General features: G+C 36.9%; 1 protein-coding gene and 1 pseudogene across 1 annotated transcript in view; one reads left to right on the forward strand and one right to left on the reverse strand.

The window, feature by feature from the left end:
- The window catches only part of RECQL (RecQ like helicase), a 55460-nt gene extending 44044 nt beyond the window's left edge, over window positions 1-11416 (forward strand). Inside the window, exons 11-15 of the mRNA XM_032347712.1 lie at window positions 325-463; window positions 2027-2118; window positions 10009-10228; window positions 10549-10678; window positions 11180-11416. Coding sequence (XP_032203603.1) covers window positions 325-463; window positions 2027-2118; window positions 10009-10228; window positions 10549-10678; window positions 11180-11326 — 728 coding nt within the window. The 3' untranslated portion in view covers window positions 11327-11416. The remainder of the gene's footprint in view (window positions 1-324; window positions 464-2026; window positions 2119-10008; window positions 10229-10548; window positions 10679-11179) is intronic.
- Window positions 11417-11889: 473 nt separating this feature from the next.
- Window positions 11890-22850, reverse strand: part of LOC116593519 — a 31123-nt pseudogene continuing 20162 nt past the window's right edge.

Below are 22850 nucleotides of genomic sequence, written 5' to 3' on the forward strand. Positions count from 1 at the left end.
AAAAAATTTTTTTGCAATTAATTTGAGGCCCATCTTTGCCTTCTGAAGTTTTAATTAGTGGTCTCACTAAGTTTATAACTTCAGTAACTAGATTATGCACATTTTTTTTGGTTATAAAACTGATTGTTGGTAGGTCTCTTTAGTCATTTTTTTTCTTTTTATAATTTGAGGGCCACTGTTAAAAATTAACTTTCATTTCTCTGCAATTTCTAGACATGATATATGTAGATCGTGAAGCATTGTCAGCTGATTTTATACTTATTATTTTTGCATATTTTGAAATTTTCAAGTAATTATGCAATCTCAGGATTTCTTACACTACAGGTCGAGATGACTTGAAAGCAGACTGTATTTTGTATTATGGCTTTGGAGATATATTCAGAATAAGTTCAATGGTGGTGATGGAGAACGTGGGACAACAGAAGCTTTATGAAATGGTGTCATACTGTCAAAACATAAGCAAGTAAGCCACATACCTTTTTATAACTTGTCATTTAAACATAAGCACTATGTGAAATTACTTGGAGTACTTGCTCAGTAAGTAAATACACTGCTAGAATATCAAGTACAAACCTGTAAAAGCAAATGTCAGTACATGAACCCGCAGGATCTGCCTTAATTCAAGATGAGAGATTCTCTCTCCCTGATAATCCTCCAAAACTATATTTTATTGGAGTTTTTTTAATTTTATAGAACAAGCATATTGAGATGCTGATTTTAATTAAAGAATAATTAACATACAATATTATATTAGTATCAGGTGTAAAACATAGTGAATCAGTATTCATATACATTATTAAATGGTCACCACAGTGAGTTTAGTGACCCTCTGTCAACCTACATAGACGTTACAATATTAAGGACTATATTCCCTCTGCTGCATATTACATCCCCTGGTCATCTTTATTTTATAACTGGAAGACTGTACCTGTTAATCCCCTTTACCTTATTTCATCTATCCCCCTTTACTGAAAGTTTTGATATAAACGAGCCCAAGCCTTTTTTTGTCTGGCTCTGGAATATAGTTGCATGTTTTACTAATTTTGAAAAGGTATACACAGTAGGCATTTTGAGAGCTGAGCTTGGTAGCAGGTACCATCTCACCAGCTGATAGGCTGATGAGATAGTTGAGAGCAGGGTTAAGTTTCTCCTTAAGAAATAAATTTAAATCTATATAGGGTGGTTTTAGTTAGACCATATAGTTCCCTTATGGCTTTTTTTCAGTATTAGTCATTTTTATACTCTCCTTTCTCAACCTAATAAGGACTCAAAAGTTTTGAACCGATAAGCAGTTATTGGACTGTGACAGAAAATGTCATTTCTTTCCTGTAGGTGGTGCAACAATCTAGTTAAAGAAATATGAATGTGAAAATTTCCTTAGATATCTGATAGACTCCCAAGAAGCGTCTTCTGGGTTTTAGTGTCACATACAAGAAACTACTAAAATACAAGAAATTACTTTGCTATCAGGAAAATTCTCTTAATTTTTGCACAGTATTGAATCTTAAAGGGAATCTTAGACAACTTTTAAAAGAAGTATTTATTAAATACATATGGAAAAAACTATATATGGTAGGCAGAAGAATAGTCCCCCAGAGAATAGGGTATAACCCTCGGTTGTTTGGATGGGTCTGGTATAATCACAAGTGTCTTTAAATGTGGAAGGAACCAAGGAAGGTCAGAATGATACTTGTTGGCCTTGAAGATGGAGGAAAGAGAGGCATGAGCCAAGGAATTCATGCATTCTCTAGAAACTGGAAAGCACAAGGGAACAGATTCTTCCTTAGAGCCTCCAGAAGAAGTCCATCCCTGCTGACACCTTGATTTTAAGCCAGAGAGACCCGTGTCAGACTTATCTAGAAATACAAGATAATTTGTGTTCTTTTAAGCCACTAAGCTTGTGTTGATGTTACAACAGCATTAGGAAACTAATATAAGTTAATAACTCTTGTGTTTTGAAATAGGGATTTACTAGGCATTTACTTACTAAGCATTTAGTAATTTGTATCTCCAAATGTGTTTGCAGGTGTCGCCGTGTATTGATAGCTCAACATTTTGATGAAGTGTGGAATTCAGAAGCATGCAACAAAATGTGTGATAATTGTTGTAAAAACATTTGTGAGTTCACAGTTTTTCTAATGAAGTAGATTTGACATACAGTGTTACATTAGTTTCAAGTGTACAACACAGTGATTCCGTAAGTTTTTGTACTGTGCTGCCCACTACAAGTGTAGGTACTGTCACCATGCAATGCTGTTACAGTACCATTGATTATTTATTCCTTGTGCTGTACCTTCACTCCATGACTTATTCTTTCCATAACTATAAGCCTGTGCCTGTGCCCCCACTCCACATCATCCATTTTACCTGTCTCCCTCACCTCCCTTTCCTCCTAGCAGACATTGGTTCGTTTTCTGTATTTGTGGGTCAGTTCTCCTTTCTGTTTATTCCTTTGTTTTGTTTCTTAAATTCTACATATAAGTGAAATCCTAAGGTATTGTCTTTGTCTGACTTATTTCCCTTAGCATAATACCTTCTGTCCATTCATATTTTTGCAAGTGACAAGACTTCATTCTTTTTTATGGCTGGGTAATACTGCATTGTGTATATATATATACCACAAAGACCTGTTAGCAGACACTTGGGATGCTACCATATCTTGGCTATAAACATAGTGATACATGTATCTTTTCAAATTAGTGTTTCTGGTTTTTGGGGGTAAGTACTTGGTAGGGGAATTACTGGATCATGTGGTAGTTCTGTTTTTAATTTTTTGAGGAACCTCCATACTGTCTTCCACAGTGGCTGCATCAGTTTGTATTGCCGCCAGCAATATACAAGGGTTCCATTTTGTCCACATCCTCACCGACACTTGTTTCTTGTGTTTTTGATTCTAACCGTTCTTACAGGTGTGAGGTAATAATCTCACTGTGGTTTTGATTTGCATTTCCCTAATGATTAGTGATGGTGAGCATCTTTTCATATGTTTCTTGGCTGTTGGTAGGTTTGATTTGGGAAGATATCTCTTCAGGTCTTCTGCCTATTTTTAATTGTAATATTATTATTATTATTTGGTTTTGAGTTGTATAAGTTCTTTATATATCTTGGATACTAACCCTTTATCAGATATGTCATTTGCAAATATCTTCTCTCATTCAGTAGATTGTCTTTCAGTTTTGTTGTTGGTTTTCTTCACTGTGCAAAAGCTTTATGGTTTGCTCTGATCCTAGTAATTTATTTCTGCTTTTGTTTCCCTTGCATGGGGAGATAGAGTCAGAAAAATGTTGCTGTGGCTGATGACAGAGAAATTACTGCCTATGTTCTCTTTTATGATTATAGGCCTTACATTTTATGGTTACAGGTCTTACATTTAGGTCTCTAATCCATTTTGAATTTGTTTTTGTATATGGGAATAAAGTCGTCCAGGTTTCCCAACACCATTTAGTGAAGAGAGTATCTTTTTCTGTATATTCTTTCATCCTTTGTCATAGATTGACCAGATACTAAGTGTGGGTTTATTTCTGGGCTATTCTTTTTTCCATTGATCTGTGACTATTTTTGTGCCAGTACCATATTGTTTTATTACTGGTTTGTAGTATATCGTGAAATCTGGGATTTAAACTAGCTTTGTTTTTTCCTCATTATTTCTTTGACTGAGGTGTTTTGTGGTCCCATTCAAATTTTGAGATTATTTGTTTTACTTCTGTGAAAAGTGGTGTTGGTATTTTGATAGAGATTACATTGAATTTGTAGATTGCGTAGTAGGCATTTTACCAGTATTCTTCTAGTCCATGAGCATTGAATATCTTTCCATCTGTTTGTGTAATCTTCAGTTTCTTTCATCAGGGTTTTATAGTTTTCAGAGTATAGGTTCTCTTGCTTCCTTGGTTAAGTTTATTCCTGGGTATTTTATTATGTTTGTTGCAATTATAAATGGAATGGTCTCTTTATCTTTCTGCTACTTTGTTATTAGTGTATAAAAATGTAACTGATTTCTATGTATTAATTTTGTATCCTGCAACTTACTGAATTCATTTATTCTAATAGTTTAGTGGAGTCTTTTAAGTTTTTCCATGTATAGTATCATGTCACCTACAAATAGTGATATTTTAACTTCTTCCTTACCAATATGGGTTTATTTCTTTTTCTTGCTGTGGCTAGGACTTCCAGTATTATGTTGAGTAAAAGTAGACATCCTTGTCTTGCTCCTAACTCTGGAGAAAAAGCTGTTTTTCACCACTGAGTGTAATGTGAGCTCTAGATTCTTCATGTATGGCCTTTATTATGTTGAAGTACATTCTTTCTACACCTATGGAGTTTTTATCATGAATAGTTGTTGAATTTTGTCAGATGCTTTTCCTGCATCTATTCAGATGATACATGGCTTTTATTCTGCCTCTTGTAAATGAGTATCACATTGATTGATTTGCAAATATCGAAGCATCTGTGTATCCTGGGACTAAATACCACTTCATTCTGGTGAATGATCCTTTTAATGTGTTGTTGAATGTGATTTGCTAATATTTTGTTGAGAAATTTTGCATCTGTATGCATAGGTTATATTGGCATGTAGCTTTCTTTTTGTGTGTTGTGTTTGGTTTGGTATCAGTGTAATTATGGTCTCATGAAATTTATTTGGAAGCTTTCCTTTTTCTGTTTTTTGGTACAGTTTGTGGAGATACATGTTTGGTAGAATTCATCTGTGAACCCATCTGGTCTTGGATCTTTGTTAATTGGTAGTTTTTTGATTATCACTTTTGCATGTTGTTACTGGTACTTAGTCTGTTCAGACTTTGATTTTTCCTGATTCAGTTTCAGAAAATCATGTCTCTAGCAATTTATCCATCTCTTCTAGGTTGTCCAATTTGTTAGCATCTGATTTTTCATAATATTCTCTGACAGTCCTTTGTATTTCTGTGGTGTCAGTTTTTACTTTGCTTTCATTTCTGATTTTATATGGGTCCTCTTGTTTTTTCTTGAAAATGTGTGGGTAAAAGTTTATCAATTTCATTTACCATTTCAGAGATCCAGCTTTTAGTTTCCTCAATCTTTTCTTTCTTTTAGTGTCTATTTCATTTCTTTCTGCTTTGATTTTCATTATTTTCTTCCTCTACTTACCTTGGGTTTTGTTCTTTTTCTAGCTCCTTTAGGTATAAGGTTAGATTGTTTATTGAAGATTTTTCTTGAGTTAGTCTGGTATCAATAATAAATTTCCCTCTTAAAAGAAAACAAAACAAACAGCTGCTTTTGCTTTGTCCAAAGATGATTTTTTAATTTCAAATTTATTTTGATTTCTAGTTTACAGACATCCCCAGAGATTTTAGACAGTTGTGTGTGCATTTTTATTGTCCCCATGTATTTTTTTAAAGTCCTTACCTGTTGACACATTCATTGCATAGCAGCATTTTAGCCTCCACATATTTGTGTGTTTCCTAATTTTTTTCCTGTGATTGATTTCTAGTTTCATACTGTTATAGTTGGAAAAGTTGAATGAGGATTTCCATGGTCTTAAATTTATTGAGAGTTATTTTGTTCCTTAATGTGTTAGGTCCCAGAGAATGCTCCAGGTACACTTAAAAATAATGTGTAATCTGCTCTTTTTGGATAGAATGTTCTATATATATTATGTCCATCTAATCTAATGTGTCATTCAAAGACAGTTTCCTTGTTGACCTGCCTGGATGATCTACCCCTTGATATAAGTGGTGTGGTAATGTTCCTTTCTGTTATTGTATTACTGTCAGTTTCTCTCTTTGGTTATATTTATGTATTTACATGCTCCTATGTTGGGTGCGTAAATATTTACATTTCTTATATCTTCTTGTTGGATTGGTTCCTTTCTGTTACAGTCCTTGTTTTTTTAAAGTCTGTTTTGTCTGATTGATGTACTGCTACTTGGCTTTTCTTTTTGCTTCCATTTTGCCTATGTTTTTCCATCCCTTCACTTTTAATCTGTATGTGTCTAGGTCTGAAGTAAGTCTCTTATAGGCAGCACATAGATGAGTCTTTTTTTTTTTTTTAAGATTTTATTTATATATTTGAAAGAGAGTGAGAGAGAGCAGCAGCAGATGGAGAGGGAGAAGCAGACTCCCCACTGAGCAGGGAGCTGGATGTGGGACTCAGTCTCAGGACCCTGGGATCAAGACCTAGGTGGAAGGCAGATTCTTAACCATCGGAGCCACCCAGGCACCCTGAGTCTTATTTTTTTTTTTATTTTCTCATTTTGAGTCTTATTTTTTTAATTAATTCCAGCATCCTATGTTTTTTGAGTGGAAAATTTAAACCATTTACATTTAAAGTAATTATTGATAGCTGTGTATTTATTGCCACTTTGTTGATTGTTTTCTGGTTGTTTTTGTAGTTTTCTTGCTTTCTTTGTGATTGATGACTTTCTGTGGTGTTATGTTTGGCTTTCTATCACTACTTTTTTTCCCACATTTAAGTTTGCCTTTTTATTTTAAAAAATTTTTTAAAAAGTAATCTTTATGCCCAGTTTGGGGCTCAAACTCACAATCCTGAGATCGAAGGTTGCATCCTGCACTGACAAGCCAACCGATGTCCCTATTTTAAAAAATTTCTTATTTCTTTTCATTTATTTGAGTTAATGGAATGTTACACTGGTTTCAGATGTACAACATAGTGATTCAGCAACTCTGTAAGTTATCCTCTGCCCATCGCAAGTGTAGCAACCATCTGTCACCATGCAACACTGTTACAGTACCACTGATTATATTCTGTATACTATATTTTTTTCCCTTTATTTTACCTATTACACGTGTTGTGTTTATGGTTACCATGAGCTTCATATATAACATTCTAAGTACAAAGCAGTGTATATTAGATGATGGTCATTTAAGCTTGAATGCATTCTAAAAGAACTTCTTTTTCACACCCCCTTCATGGTTTATGTATATGCTGCCATGTTTTCTTTCTTTCTTTTTTTTTAAAGATTTTATTTATTTATTTGACAGAGATAACAAGTAGGCAGAGAGGCAGATGGGGGGTGGGGGAGGAGAGGCAAGCTTCCCGCCAAGCAGAGAGCCCCATGTGGGGCTCGATCCCAGGATCCTGGGACCATGACCTGAGCCAAAGGCAGGGGTTTTAACCCACTGAGCCACCCAGGCGCCCCTATCTTTTTAATGGTAATTTCCTTACATCTAATTGTGGCTTTTTCTTTCCACTTAAAGTAGTCCCTTAAGCATTTCTCATAAGGCCAGTTTAGTGATGATTAACTTCTTGATGTTTTGTTTGTGAGCTCTCTCTCTTTTTCAATTCTGAATGATAGTCTTGATTGTAGGTTGATTTTCTTGATTGTAGGTTTTTTCTCTGTCAGCACTGTGACTGTATCATGCCACACTCTTTTGGCCTGCAAAGTTTCTGCCAAAAAATCAGCCAGTAGTCTTACGTGGTTGTTCTTGTAGGTAACTTTTTGTTTCTTACTTTTACAATTTTCTCTTTAACCTCTGACATTTTAATTTTGTGGTGTGGACCTTCTTGAGTTCATTTTGTTAAGGGGCTCTATGTGTTTCCTGAACTTCCTTAGGGAAGTTTTCAGTTATTTCTTCAAATTTCTGCCCCTTTATTCTCTTTCTGGGACACTTATAATATGACTGCTTACTTGATATTATCTGACAGATCCCTTAACATCCTCATTTTGAAAAATTATTATTGCTGGTCAGCCTGGATGCTATCCATTAATCCATCTTCCAGATCATTGATCTGTTCTTCTGCATCCATTAATCAACTGTTGAGTCTCTCTAATGTATTTTTTATTTCAGTTGTTATACTATTCAGCTCTGGTTCTTTGTATTTTCCAGCTCTTTGTTGAAGTTTTTAGAGTTTTTTTATTCTTCAGTCCAAGAAGCATTTTTAAGATCATTAGGTCTTTGTCAGGCATATTGTTTATTTCCATTTCATTAAGTTTTTTTTTTTTTTTTGAGATTTTGTCTTTTTCAATTTGGAGCATATTCCCTTGTTTCCCCATTTTTTGCATGACTTTGTATTTGTTTCCATAAATTAGCCAGTAGCTGCTACTTACCCCAAATTTGAAGGAATGGTCTTGGTTTGTAGTTGTCCTGTGTATGTAGATAGTATATGCCTGGTGAGTTTTGTTGATGGACTACAGCTGTGGCTTGCATGGGTTGGAGGTTTCAGGGGACTCTGTAGTGGGGTCGCTTTGGTGGGATGGTTGGAATTTAAGTGGGTGTGGGCTGGAGCATTCCTGAGTCTCTATGCATAGGGCGCCCTGGCAGGGTGGCTGAAACTAAAGTGGGTATAAATTAGGTTATTCTTGAATGCACAGAAGGTGCCCTGGTGAGGGCAGTTAGAGCTATGGTGGGTTGTTAGTTGGGGAGGTCCCTGGGTGCTTTGTGCAGTGGACGACCTCGCAGGTCAGCTGTAGCTGTAAGGGTGTGGGCTGGGGCATTCTTAGGGCTCTCTGCACAGATGGTGCCCTGGAAGGACAGCTGAAGTGAGTTCAAGCCAGGTTGTCCTGGCAGGGAAGCTAGAGATTTCCCTAGAAAGCTATCTGAAGCCAAAGTGGTACAGGCCCGAAGCTGTCCTTGTGGGACAGCTGGGGTTGGTGTGGGTTGGGGGCCCAGGACTCACTGAGGTGGTAGGCTGGTTAGGACACCTGGACCCTGCTCCCATTTATGCTGTCAGGGTAACATAAACTGTGGCATTCACTGGACCCTCCCACCCAGAGACCATTGCAACAGCTCCCTTGCCAGTTAGCAGGGCTCAATGGCTAGTTCCTTTATATTCTGGTTGCTCTTTTAAGCCATGGCTTTTATTTTCTGTGGCCCACAGTAGACATACATATCTGCTCCTGGTACCTCATTAAACTATTCTCTGCACTGCAGCCTGCAGCATCAGAGGTGGGGTCACCCTTTGTTACCACGTCTCAGTCTCTCTTGGCTGTTCTCTGGGTGGTCTGTCTTGTACAGAAGCTGTTCAGTCAGCCCTCAGTTCTGTTTTTCAGGAGGAATTGCCTATAAATAGATTTGGTGCGCCAGTGGAGGAGAGTTTAGGATCTCCCTGTGTCACCATCTTGGACTAGAATACTCCCTAGTTCATTGTTCTTTAAACTTAACAGGCTAATATATATAGCTAGGACTATAGGAGGGCAATATTAGGCCCCAGAATGGATTAAGTAAGCTGTGAATAGCATTTTCTAGATTTAAAAGTAATAAAAGTTTTAAAGCAAAGGTAAATAAAAGGAAAAGTGCTATGTGGATGTACATATCTTACATTGCTATATTATAGGCATGTTAAATTATTAAGAAGTGAAGGAAGGTTTAAATTCTGAGTGGTATAATGCTCTTATAAAAAAAGGCTACTCACTGATTGGGAAGAGAAATTTAATACAAAGGAAAGATTATGGTCAATCATTTCTGATCTAGATAATGGCTAACCATTCAGACACTAATTTAGCAGTGTTTTGGTGCTGTATTTTAACTTTTCTCATCCTGTGTTGTGTCTGAAGAGTTGGAATAACCAGTTCCCTCATGGTTTTGATGTCTTGGGTGAAGGTCAATGTAATTTTCACTGCAGGTAGAGAAACTTGTATGAGAGTTGATTAATATATATATATATATAAAAAACAAAGTACTAGAATCGATAATTAGGAATCTGACCAGGACATTCTGTCTCTAAATCAGAGTACAGAGGAAGCCATAGTTTTCAAAATATTGCTTAGTGAGCACAAACCGAGTAAATACAAAAAAACAGATTGATTTTCTTACAAATCTGTCATGTCTGGCACACATTCTGGTTCATAGAGCATACCCAAGGCCTTCTGGTGACCAGCTTATTTCCTTTAGATCACTGCAAATTCAATAATGTCTTACAAAGACTGTAACTTAGTTCGGTGACAGACTTAAGGAATAGCCTAGTTCTAATGCAGAATGCAACAGTTAGGGTGGCTGATGTTGATGACTCAGTTTAAACCACTTCGACTAGCCTGTTCTTGCTCTAATTTCTAAATCCCAGTTGGTGGTCTCATTATAGCATGTGAAAGGAAGAATGTCACAGCACACTGCAGAGATCTAATCAAGATCCTGAAGCAGGCAGAGGACCTGAATGAAAAGCTCACTCCACTGAAACTGATTGATTCTTGGATGGGAAAGGGTGCAGCAAAATTGAGAGTGGCAGGTGTTGTTCCTCCCAAACTTCCTCGTGAAGACCTGGAGAAAATTATTGCACACCTTCTTCTACAGCAGTATCTTAAGTATATACAAATCCATTTCTTGTCCTTTGGTGTTGTCTTTATGATTGTTTCTTATAACTGCAACAGAATAAGTAGTTTTCTGGTTGTTTCATGTAAAACTGTTAAATGTCATATAAAATTTACTTAATACAATCCAACTTTGATCACTGCCAAGTAAAAAAAAAAAATGCAGCTTATAGAAAGTATTTGTTTTGTGCAAGTTTTATTCCCTATCAGTGTATTATAATTATTCCATTTATGGTTTTTTTTTTTAAATAAATTTGGGTTTTTTAAAATAATTTCTGAAAACCTTTCTGATTTTTGGCCTTTATCTTCCACAGAGAAGACTACAGTTTTACAGCATATGCTACCATTTCATATTTGAAAATAGGACCTAAAGCTAATCTTCTGAATAATGAGGCACATGTCATAACCATGCAAGTAAAGAAGCCCACAGAGACCTGTTTCAGGGTAACTGCCTGTTAATTTCTACATACTGAAAAAAACACAGCAGAGCTTAAGGGATACTGTTCTGGGTCCAGTGGAACACAAGAAGAGAGAAGCAGTTTTCTTCTTAGAATCTGAGCATGGAAGAGAGAAAACATACCTTTGCTTTCTGTAGAGCTATTAATAATTTAAACTAGTCTACCTTTTAATATAGACTAGGCTTTTCAACCTTTTAGAATGTGAAAAATCCATTTTAGTGTTGTCTAATTTGCAATATTCTCTACCCTGGTTGATCAACAGTGGTTAAGAGAAGTTGGCCTGTGCAGCAGAGGTCGAGAACCAATGACTCACATATTAAATAACTCTCAAGCCTGCAAAAGCATGCCATGTACCACTGTGTCTCTGATAGCATATCCCTTCAGGATAGGGCTCATATGAAGGACCAGTGAATGGGTTTATTAATCTGGAAAGAAAATGGAACAGCTGAGTTTTGACCAGAGTGTTTTGCTTTGTTTTTATTTGTAGATGGAATCACCTCAAACTTGTCATTCTTTTGAAGGAGCTGATAAAAAAAGGGAAGAAAAAAATTCAAGTAACTTCCAGAAGTCTGCAAACATGCTTCAGCAGTCTAAGCATACAGGGACTAAGAAGAGAAAAATTGATGATGCATGAATGTTTCTAAATTTTCCAAGAAAGCGGTTTATGCATGCATACAACAGTATTTTGTAGTTAAAAGTTTAAGACAATTTTATTAATATTTTATACATACGGAACTTATATCCAAAGTATTAAAGACTTGAAAATTCAAGATCATGAATTATGTAAATTTACAGTATGGAGAAAAATAATTTTTTTTTTTTTTGAGAAAAATAATTTTAATGCAAAATATTTAAGAAGTGAGTTGGGGGAAACTGGAGGGGGCACGAACCATGAGAGACTGTGGACTCTGAGAAACAGAGGGTTTTGGAGGGGAGGGGAATGGGGAGTTGGGAGGGCCTGGTGGTAGGTATTAAGGAGGGCACGTATTGCATGGAGCATTGGGTGTGGTGCATAAACAATGAATTTTGGAACACTGAAAAAAAATTAAATTAAAAAAATAAAATTAGATTCCCCCTCTCAAAAAAAGAATGAGTTCACATATCTTAAATCCTTGATCCCTTGACATACCTTCTGATAGCAGTGTTACATGGAATATTTTACATAGGCCTATCACAGAAAGGGAGTGATTTCAGCTCCTAACAGCTGTAGAATCCAAATGTAAAAGGAATAAGTTATCAATAAAAATGATATTAGCAAGGAAGCTATTGCTATATCTCTTAAGTAAAACAAAACAACAAACCTCTTGAAACCATATAATCCTTTCTGTCATAACTAAAGAATGAGGCGGGCATTCCAGACCAAGATATTGGCTAAGTACATAATAACCTAGCTAAATCTGCTCCAAGGCTAAATCAGAAGTAACTTATATCCTTACATATAAAGTAGTCAATTTTGTATTGGAAAAAGTAACTTTAAATTATGTGATCTTGGGACGCCTGGGTGGCTCAGTTGGTTGGACGACTGCCTTCGGCTCAGGTCATGATCCCGGAGTCCCGGGATCGAGTCCCGCATCGGGCTCCCAGCTCCATGGGGAGTCTGCTTCACTCTCTAACCTTCTCCTCGCTCATGCTCTCTCTCACTGTCTCTCTCTCAAATAAATAAATAAAATATTAAAAAAAAAATTATGTGATCTTTGCAATTTTATTTATATTTTAATACTTTCCCACTGAAATCATTATCACTTTTGTATTCTTCATTAAATCAGTGCATTTACCTTATTGAGACTTCCGTGTGTTGTATGGAACTTCATTTTTTTTTTTAATTTTTAATTTTTTATAAACATATATTTTTATCCCCAGGGCTACAGGTCCGAGAATCGCCAGGTCCACACACCCCACAGCACTCACCAAAGCACACCCCCACCCCCCGCCAATGTCTATAACCCCACCCCCCTTCTCCCAACCCCCTCCCCCCAGCAACTCTCAGTTTGTTTTGTGAGATTAAGAGCCACTTATGGTTTGTCTCTCTCCCAATCCCATCTTGTTTCATTTATTCTTCTCCTACCCACTTAAGCCCCCATGTTGCATCACCACTTCCTCATATCAGGGAGATCATATGATAGTTATCTTTCTCCGCTTGACTTATTTCACTAAGCATGATACGCTCTAGTTCCATCCATGTTGTCGCAAATGGCAAGATTTCATTTCTTTTGATGGCTGCATAGTATTCCGTTGTGTATATATACCACCTCTTCTTTATCCATTCATCTGTTGATGGACATCTAGGTTCTTTCCATAGTTTGGCTATTGTGGACATCGCTGCTATAAACATTCGGGTGCACGTGCCCCTTCAGATCACTATGTTTGTATCTTTAGGGTAAATACCCAGGAGTGCAATTGCTGGGTCATAGGGCAGTTCTATTTTCAACACTTTGAGGAACCTCCATGCTGTTTTCCAGAGTGGTTGCACCAGTTTGCATTCCCACCAACAGTGTAGGAGGGTTCCCCTTTCTCCGCATCCTCGCCAGCATCTGTCATTTCCTGACTTGTTGATTTTAGCCATTCTGACTGGTGTGAGGTGGTATCTCATTGTGGTTTTGATTTGTATTTCCCTGATGCCAAGTGATATGGAGCACTTTTTCATGTGTCTGTTGGCGATCTGGATGTCTTCTTTGCAGAAATGTCTGTTCATGTCCTCTGCCCATTTCTTGATTGGATTATTTGTTCTTTGGGTGTTGAATTTGCTAAGTTCTTTATAGATTTTGGACACTAGTCCTTTATCTGATATGTCATTTGCAAATATCTTCTCCCATTCTGTCAGTTGTCTTTTGATTTTGTTAATTGTTTCCTTTGCTGTGCAACAGCTTTTGATCTTGATGAAATCCCAATAGTTCATTTTTGCCCTTGCTTCCCTTGCCTTTGGCGATGTTCCTAGGAAGATGTTGCTGCAGCTGAGGTCGAAGAGGTTGCTGCCTGTGTTCTCCTCAAGGATTTTGATGGATTCCTTTCTCACATTGAAGTCCTTCATCCATTTTGAGTCTATTTTTGTGTGTGGTGTAAGGAAAAGGAAATTTCATTTTTCTGCATGTGGCTGTCCAATTTTCCCAACACCATTTATTGAAGAAGCTGTCTTTTTTCCATTGGACATTTTTTCCTGCTTTGTTGAAGATTAGTTGACCATAGAGTTGAGGGTCTATTTCTGGGCTTTCTATTCTGTTCCATTGATCTATGTGTCTGTTTTTGTGCCAGTACCATGCTGTCTTGATGATGACAGCTTTGTAATAGAGCTTGAAGTCCGGAATTGTGATGCCACCAACTTTGGCTTTCTTTTTCAATATCCCTTTGGTTATTCAAGGTCTTTTCTGGTTCCATATAAATTTTAGAATTATTTGTGGAACTTCATTTTCATTAAAAAGATGCATTTTAAGAATTATATAATCTTCTAAATCAATATTTGGATCTAGCTGTTCTTCTCCATATGATGAAAGATCCATCTGATTTAAAATTAAGTTTTCATGTTTCTCCTAAATCAGTTTCACCAACTAAGACAGCTCCCATAATTTGTCCAGTTGCTTGACGACTTTGCTGAATTCTTGTCCTTTGGTGGTACATCCAGCATTAATTCATGATCTGAATCTAACATCTGTGGGTTTTATTTTCCCAGCAATATGACCTGTATACAGAGATGATAAAGTTATTCTAGTGAGTACCAAAAAAGGAATGATATGCCTTTACTTTGTGTTATGCTAGAATGGCCAGTACAAAAAAATCTATTCACAAAATTTTACAACTAAAAGTGTCAGAGGAGAGAATCACAATGAAAACATCTGAATGACATTGCATTTATTGTACAGATGACACTACCACACAATCTCTATGATCATTAGAAGTACCTAGTGAATTAAAGATGTAGGCTCTGGACTACATTGGCCTAGAGTCATGACTTAAAGATATAATAAGGAACTGAGTTAGATCTTTCACAAGCAAATTAATCTCCTTAAACCTTATGTACGTGTGTTACTCATCAGTAAATTATGAAGAAAAGACTTGCCTCAGTAATGTAAAGAGGAGTAAAAAAATATGCATGACAAAGCAACTGGTTCATTCTTGAGTACAATAGCTGTGAGTTCCCCTCAGAAAGCAAGAATGAATCTCAAGTAAGTGCAGAAATGCACCAACAGGGAACAAATCTGAAAATTTTTTTTTCCCCTTTAATTATAAAATAGTAAACCAGGAAGGTAGGTAATAATTAGGAATTAAGGCCAGCAATAATAGCAGGCTTGATTTACAAGAACTAGGAAATGGGTGATATTTTTCTAAAATGATGAAAGCCATGTAAAATCAATGAGAGAATAGGCAATTAGTTACAAGACTAACAAGCAGAAAAAGACACTGATTTGCTTTTCTAGAATCTTACCTTATAGTTAAAAAATTTTGCTACGTGAGCAAACAGTTCAAAGCTGAAGTCCATTGTCAATAGATTCTTGTAAACTAGCCGCAGCCATGCACTTCACTGCATACCATCCCATCTGTCTAGCCTGGGTCCACAGCCTCATCTGGAAGAAAAAAAGTGAGAAAATTTTTCATTGTTCTTACTTTAAAGATTTCTTACAAAATTCCTTAAAGGGTTTCAATGCTGACAGCCCTTGAGATTGGCTACGTCTAGTGAGATAGAGGACTAGTTGATTGTCTATGCCATAGAAGCAGTCACCAGTCCACACTAACCAAACCGATTTTGGTATCTGATAATTCTTTACAAATTACTGCCTTTAAAATTAAAGGATGATACCAACTCTGTATGTTTCAATAAACTCGCCATTAAAAATAATTAAAATAGGGGCGCCTGGGTGGCTCAGTGGGTTAAAGCCTCTGCCTTCGGCTCAGGTCATGATCCCAGGGCCCTGGGATCAAGCCCTGCATCAGGCTCTCTGCTCCGCGGGGAGCCTGCTTCCTCCTCTCTCTGCCTGCCTCTCTGATTACTTGTGATCTCTGTCAAATAAATAAATAAAATCTTTAAAAAAAAAGTGCTCATTTAAAAATAATTAAAATATTTCAGGCTACACTAAGGTAAGAATACTAATTTTTTTTTATAAGTCAGATTTTTTAAAAAAGATTTGATTTATATGACAGTTCACAAGGATCAGTAATATATTTTTTTGAGAGACAGAAAGAGTGCAAGCAGGAAGGGGCTGAGGGAGAGAATCCTAAGCAGGTTCAATGCCCAGCGCAGAGCCGGACATGGAGCCAGAGCCCCCAACCCTGAGATCATGACCTGAGCTGTGAAACAAGCGTCAGATGCTTAACTGACTTAGCCAGTCAGGTGCCCCGATAATTTTTTTATTTTTAAGTCAGTCTTCTGTGTATAAACAAGATCAGTTTGATTAAGTGAAGGGGATTCTGTGGGCAGGGAGCAGAGCAAACAGCACAACACTAGAGAACAGCTCACTGGGGTGGCCAGCGGTGTTACACTACTGCACCATTACTGACGGTCTACAGCCTCAAGAGTCCCTTCAGTTTGGGTCTTGGATCATATAAAACTAATTAGTGTACTTATTTATTGCTTCTACAAATTAAGACACAGGTCTATTAGATTCACTCAAAACAAGAAACACCTGTTTATTTTTGAATATTTCTTATAGAAGAGTCTGACCCCTATTAAAGATATAATTTATCCTACAAGGTTTAAAATGTTAAAAAAAAAAAAAACCCAAATCTACAAATTCCCAATTTCTAATTGAGGGTTGATGACAGTCCACAGAATTGATAGAGAATGACTAAGGGGGAAAATTGAAAACAAGCCAGCACTTTAGAAACAGGCTGAAAGCACCCTTCCTATTACTGTTATCTCTGCTGTTTGTCAAAACACACACAGTGTTGAAGGTCCCTCTCAGACTGCATCTAGCCTTTCTGCTACTTCACACTCCACAGTTAATCTGAAGGAGTAAAACCTGCCTGCAGATCTGGTCTTTCACTGTGTGTTGCCTGGTTCTTTTATCTGTAAAGTCTACGTGTGTCTCTACTCCTCCTAAGACCACCTGCCCTAAGGCTGCAGTCTGAGTATCTTCCTTGAGGATTTCTGCTCCATTCCAAGGAGGCAGGCAGCACTGTGAGGGCAGCAGGATGTGGACATCCAATTGGATGGAGTTGTTCAGCTGAGGAAGGCTGTTCACTACGGGGAAGTTTTTCAGTCCTAATTCCCACAAGCATGGAACTGAGGTCATCAGGATCTCACAGGGTCATCATCTACATGGTTTATACTTCAGTATGTTGCTTATTCATCTAAAAGTGTGCCATCCAGTTTGGTAATCACTAGACACATGCAGCTATTTAAACTTAAATGTAAATAAAATTATATTCAGCTCCTCAGTCACATTCAGCCCATTTTAAGGGCTCAACAGAGACAAGCAACTACCTGACTGGACACTGCAAACATACAGAACATTTCTGTCGTCACAGAGTTCCACTGGATGGTGCTAAGTGTTTGAGGATATGACATCCCAGAGTGTTCCATCACTATATAATAACTTACCAAAAGGGAAACATTCTTTTTTTTTTTTTTTAAATGTCACAAAAAACTCTAGGACAGCTTCCTACTTAAGTGGGAAGACCAGAGATTTGGATTTGCTGGTAGCGACTCCTTTACGGTCAGATGGAATCTGAAAAATCAGATACAAAGGTGTGATGATGGATGCCAGCTTACCTCCCGCCACACCGGCCCGGGCCTCCAGGATGCAGTGCAGATGTCATCCACGGCGCAGACATCAGAGAGATGTGTGTGCATGGAAGCATCCACTTTCAGGCCACCGTCTTCTCCCAGAGCAAACTAAATAATGTTCCTGATAAGCATTTGTGGGAAGAAAAATGAAAGATGCCTTTTTTGGTCTAAAGTAAAAGAACATGTCAAATTTTTACACCTCGGTATGCTGATCTTCAGTGAGAGATAAAAAAAAAAAGGCAGCTGCAAAGTTTAGACAACTCAGCTGAATTTCCAGGGAATCAAAATCCTACTAGGACCATCCCACTGAAAAATTCTTAAGACTTTGAACATCAAGAACACTCAATAACCATATGACTACACTTTAGACCAGTAACTTGTAATTATAATATTTCTCAGTTTTATGAGCTTCAAATGCTAAAAGACAGAAAATACAAGATAGTTTTCCTAAAAGAATCATTTCTAAGATTTTGTAGGTGTCCGTCTCATCAACCTTTAGACAAATGAACTGCTCGTTATGTCCCATTTATGAGGACACTGATGCTGGGATGTTTACTGCTTAAGGAGTTTAGGCAATATGAATTACTGTAAATAAAACATGACTATAAACTAAACTATTTTCAGGTTTTTAAAAAATTTTATAAGATTTTATTTATTTATTTGACAAAGACACAGCGAGAGAGGGAACACAAGCAGGGGAAATGGGAGAGGGAGAAGCAGGCTTCCTGATGCGGGGTTTGATCCCAGGTCTCTGGAGTCATGACCTGAGCTGAAGGCAGACACTTAATGACTGAGCCACCCAGGGGCCCATTTTCAGCTTTCTTAGAAGTTATAGTTTTACACTAAGACAATAAACTGTTAAAAATAATCATAGCAAGACAAGAAATTTCACCTTACGTTGTTGCCTTAGAGAAAAGGGTCTATATTTGGTGTTAATTCCTGCAGCACTGACAATGAAATCATAGCCGTTTTTCTTTTCATTAGTCAATTCTCTATATATATGTACATATATATATATATACACCACCTTAAAAAAAAAACAGAACAAAAACAAAAACCTTTTATTCTCAAATGTAATCACCAGTTGTTGTTAGAATTATGTGATAAATGCTTAGAACAAAGAAAGAAGGCAGGACAGGACTTTAAAACAACACTCCTTAAGGGACTCAGTTAACAACCTGCAACTCTTGATCTCCTTGTGAGTTCTAGCCCCGGGTTGGATGTCGAGTTTACTTAAAAAAACAAAAACAAAACAAAACAAAACAAAAAACCCTGACAGACTGGACTCTGGGAAACAAACTGAAGATTACAGAAAGGGGGGTGGGGAGGGATGGGGTAGCTGGGTGATGGGTATTGAGGGCACGTGCTGTGATGCGCACTGGGTGTTAATATGCAACTAATGAATTATTGAACACTACATCAAAAACTAATGATGTACTATATGTTCGCTAATTGAACATTAAAAAAATCCTTAATTTTTATAAGGCACCTTTGCTAAAATAATTATAATACAATCACCATTATAATCTCCTTGTTTTTAGTAGGATTACAAAATTATAGCATTTTTTTTATGTTCTGTTAGCCACTAACTATGTTAGCCACATAGTTTTTGATGTAGTGTTCAATGACTCATTAGATAACTATAGCACCCAGTGTCATCATAGCACGTGCCTTCCTCAACTCCCATCACCCTGTTACCCCCTAAATTATGGCATTCTAAACATTTTTCCTTTAAATTTAGACATACAACTTCTAACAAAGTAAATTTGAATAGATAATCACTTCATAAATTATTTTTTTAAAGGTACTAATACATCATACTCCACTGAGAGTTTAGTCTAACAAGATTACTCACTTTTCAATGCTTTCCCCTTAAATTAACACTACCTTTTCCCATGGAAGAATTCAAAGAATTCAAAAACAGTGGAGTATCTCATACACCAGTTTGGCTGAGTGTATTTCTTCAAATGGTAGTAGTCCTTATAGGAAGTGTGGAGTAGGGATTAGATCTATTTCTTAATCCCAAATTTATGGATTTTCTCTGATTTGGGGGAAGTCACTTCACCTCTGACAGCATAAAAGTTTTTTTAGTTTACATTTTGATCTGTAAGATACTTTGATTGCTCACAGAGTTGTGGTTACAGCACCATAACCCCATGTAAAATTATTAGGAAACTTAGGGACTAAGTAATGAAAAATAAATTACTTACATTATTAAGTAATGGTTTCATCGTTAATTTTTATGTTTAAATTTCATATGGAAGTCTAAAGTTGTTCTTTAATACAGGAATAATAAGTTTTCTTCTTTTTAAATTAGTGGTTATTTTATTTTTTTCTTATTACGTTACTTACTTTTATCAGTTGTGACTGACTGATTAGAATGGTCTCTGGGAAAAGGCAAGGACTTTTTATTAGAAATTCTAAATTCTTCCTGAAGGTAGATTTTCTTTACTTTCACACACAGTTTCAATGTGTACCTTATGAGAAAACTAAAAGAAAATTTTGGTCACCATAACACATGTCCCCCAAATTACAATACATTAGATATACAATTCAATATACAAACATACAATATGCAAAAATACAATAAAAATATTTCTTACAATTTCTTACAAAATGGAAACACACTAAATGAGCCCAAAATAAGCCTCTCAATTTATGTGCATAAAAGGAATGAACAGAAATCCATTCAGAACTTAAGAGGACAAGTGGTTGCACTGGCACTGGTGGGTAACACCAAGGGCATACTCATTTATAATTTCAAATACAGTTTTTAAAAACTGCAACTGCTAGAGACTATAAAAGCCTCCTGTGGGGCGCCTGGGTGGCTCAATGGGTTAAGCCTCTGCCTTCGGCTCAGTTCATTACCCCAGAGTCCTGGGATCAAGCCCCACGTCGGGTTCTCTGCTCAGCAGGGAGCCTGCTTCCCCTTGTCTCCCTCTCTGCCTGCCTCTCTGCCTACTTGTGATCTCTATCAAATAAATAAAAAAAAAAATCTTTAAAAAAAAAAGTCTCCTCAGGGGCATCTAAGTGGTTCAGTGGGTTAAAGCCTCTGCCTTCAGCTCAGGTCATGATCCCAGGGTCCTGGGGTCAAGCCCCACATCGGGTTCTCTGCTCAGCAGGGAGCCTGGTTCCCTTCCTCTCTCTCTGCCTACTTGTGATCTCTGTCTGTCAAATAAATAAATACAATCCTTTAAAAAAAAGTATCTTAAAAATAGATAAATAAATAAATAAATAAAATAGAAGCCTCCTGAGGGTAGGTCCATGCCGAATTACTGTTATATCTGGAACCTCAGTAAAGTGCCAAGTACATAAGAGATAATGTTTACTGAACCAAACTAAAGTACTCAGGTTAAAAATACTATTAATCTTTGGATCTGAAGATGCAGGAAGAAATTATTTTGTATAATTTCTATCACAAAAATTAGATATGCCATGAAGCCAGCTCCCCTCCAAACTACCCAAGGCTGTAAAGAAATTATACACAGTGATGAGGACTTCATATATGCTTCTTATAGTATTTAAATATCACAGCCTTTTAACTATTTAAAAACAAATATCTAATAAATAAAATGAGTAAAAGCAAGTCATCTGTTTTCTAATTATGGTGTTAAATATGTATTTTATTTAGAATTCATCTAATAACCTTTGACATATTATAATGCATGTGAAGTGACCTTTGAGAAAAGATTAATTTAAAACAGGACGGTTATATTCACTCTGGTCCAGGTCTGGAAATCCCTCTGCCTGGGGCACTAAAAAGAAGGGCACAAATCAGTTTTAGATGAATGAAATATTCACTCACTTAACTTTGGTAAGGAATTGGGCCAAGTACCATTGGTCCTCTCTGTCTTAGCACTTTGAATTTTAAGTAAAGTGACCTCACTGTTGTTTAACTTATTGTTTAACCAGTCTTTAATGAATGGTTTAAGAATTTAAAATTGCTTTTTAGATTTAACTAGTATATGAGCACATAGCTCTTTTGTACCTTTAAGATTCAAGCCTTCATGTCAATCATGTCTCAAGGTACTGCCCATATTGCCAGCACCAACTTTGGTTTGTGTTTCCTTTTTCCTTCCTGAAGAGATAAATTCAATTCTAAATTCAAATGATCTAAAAACTGCCAGGCAGAGAGTACTTGTGTTCTCAAGGTTTTAGGCAATGTTATGATTCTCATATGTTTATACAGCAAGACTACACTAAGTTATGTGTTTTGATCATCTTATTCATTACTCTAACATTTTGTGATATAGAGTTATAAAATGGATCTTTCAATCAAGTGTTAAGTGCATATACAATATGTTTTTGAATGCTATATACATGGTTAATCTGAAAGGCACAATCTATCCAATAAAGGGTTGATATCCAAAATATATACTCATAAACTCAGTAACCAAAAAACCAACCAAACAACAACAACAACAAAACACAAAACACCAACCAAAATAAAAATGGGCAGAGGACCTGCCTGATATTTTCCCAAAGACATATAGCTGGTAACAGACATATGAAAAGATGCTTAACATCAATAATCATCAGAGAAGTGCAAATCAAAACCACAATGAGGTATTACCTTAACACCAGTGAGAATGTCTAGAATCAAAAAACAAGAAATAACAGTGTTGGTAAGAGTGTGGAGAAATAAGATCCCTTGTGCACTGTTGGTAAAAATATAAATTGGTACAGCCACTGTGAAAAACAGTATGGACATTCTTCAAAAAATTATTAGAATTACCATATTACCAATGAATGACTCCACTAAGGAGTATTTTACCCAAAGGGGGAAAAAACAAACAAACAAACAAACCTGTAGGAGGAGGGGCAAGATGGTGGAGAAGTAGGAGACCCTGTTTCAACTGGTCCCCTAAAGTGAGCTAAATATCTACCAGAACACTCTGAACACTCATGAAATCAGCCTGAGATGTAAGATTATACACATCTGGATTTCTACAGGGGTGAAGACATCAGTGGAGAGGTAACATGGAGTGGGAATGCTCAGACTGATAATCTGAGGATTAACAGAAGGGGAAGGAAGCCACCAGAAGCGACCCATTGGAAAGTAATATCCCAATATGAAAGTGCCCCGTGATTAGGGACCAGCATTAACTTGGAGACTAGTTAAAAGCACTCAAACAGAGCAAAAGATGTTTAGGGGCAAGTGGAGGAACTGGGTAGTCATGGGCATGGGCCCCAGCTCACAGACCCAGGACGGTCTCTAGCCACCTCTCACCAAAATGACAAGGAGGAGGAACACCCAACAGAGGAAAAATTCAGAGACTGTGCCCTCTTCCAGAGAACTATTGGATATAGATATAAACAGTGTGTCAGAAAGGGAATTCAGGGTAACGATTATCCAGGCAATGGCTAGGTTGGAGAAGACGATTAGTGGCAACATAGAAATTCGAAGGGTGAAAGTGAGGGCTGATCTGTCAGAAGGATAAAA

Source organism: Mustela erminea, chromosome 6 (assembly GCF_009829155.1).
Source record: "Mustela erminea isolate mMusErm1 chromosome 6, mMusErm1.Pri, whole genome shotgun sequence".
Classification (NCBI taxonomy): Eukaryota; Metazoa; Chordata; class Mammalia; order Carnivora; family Mustelidae; genus Mustela; species Mustela erminea.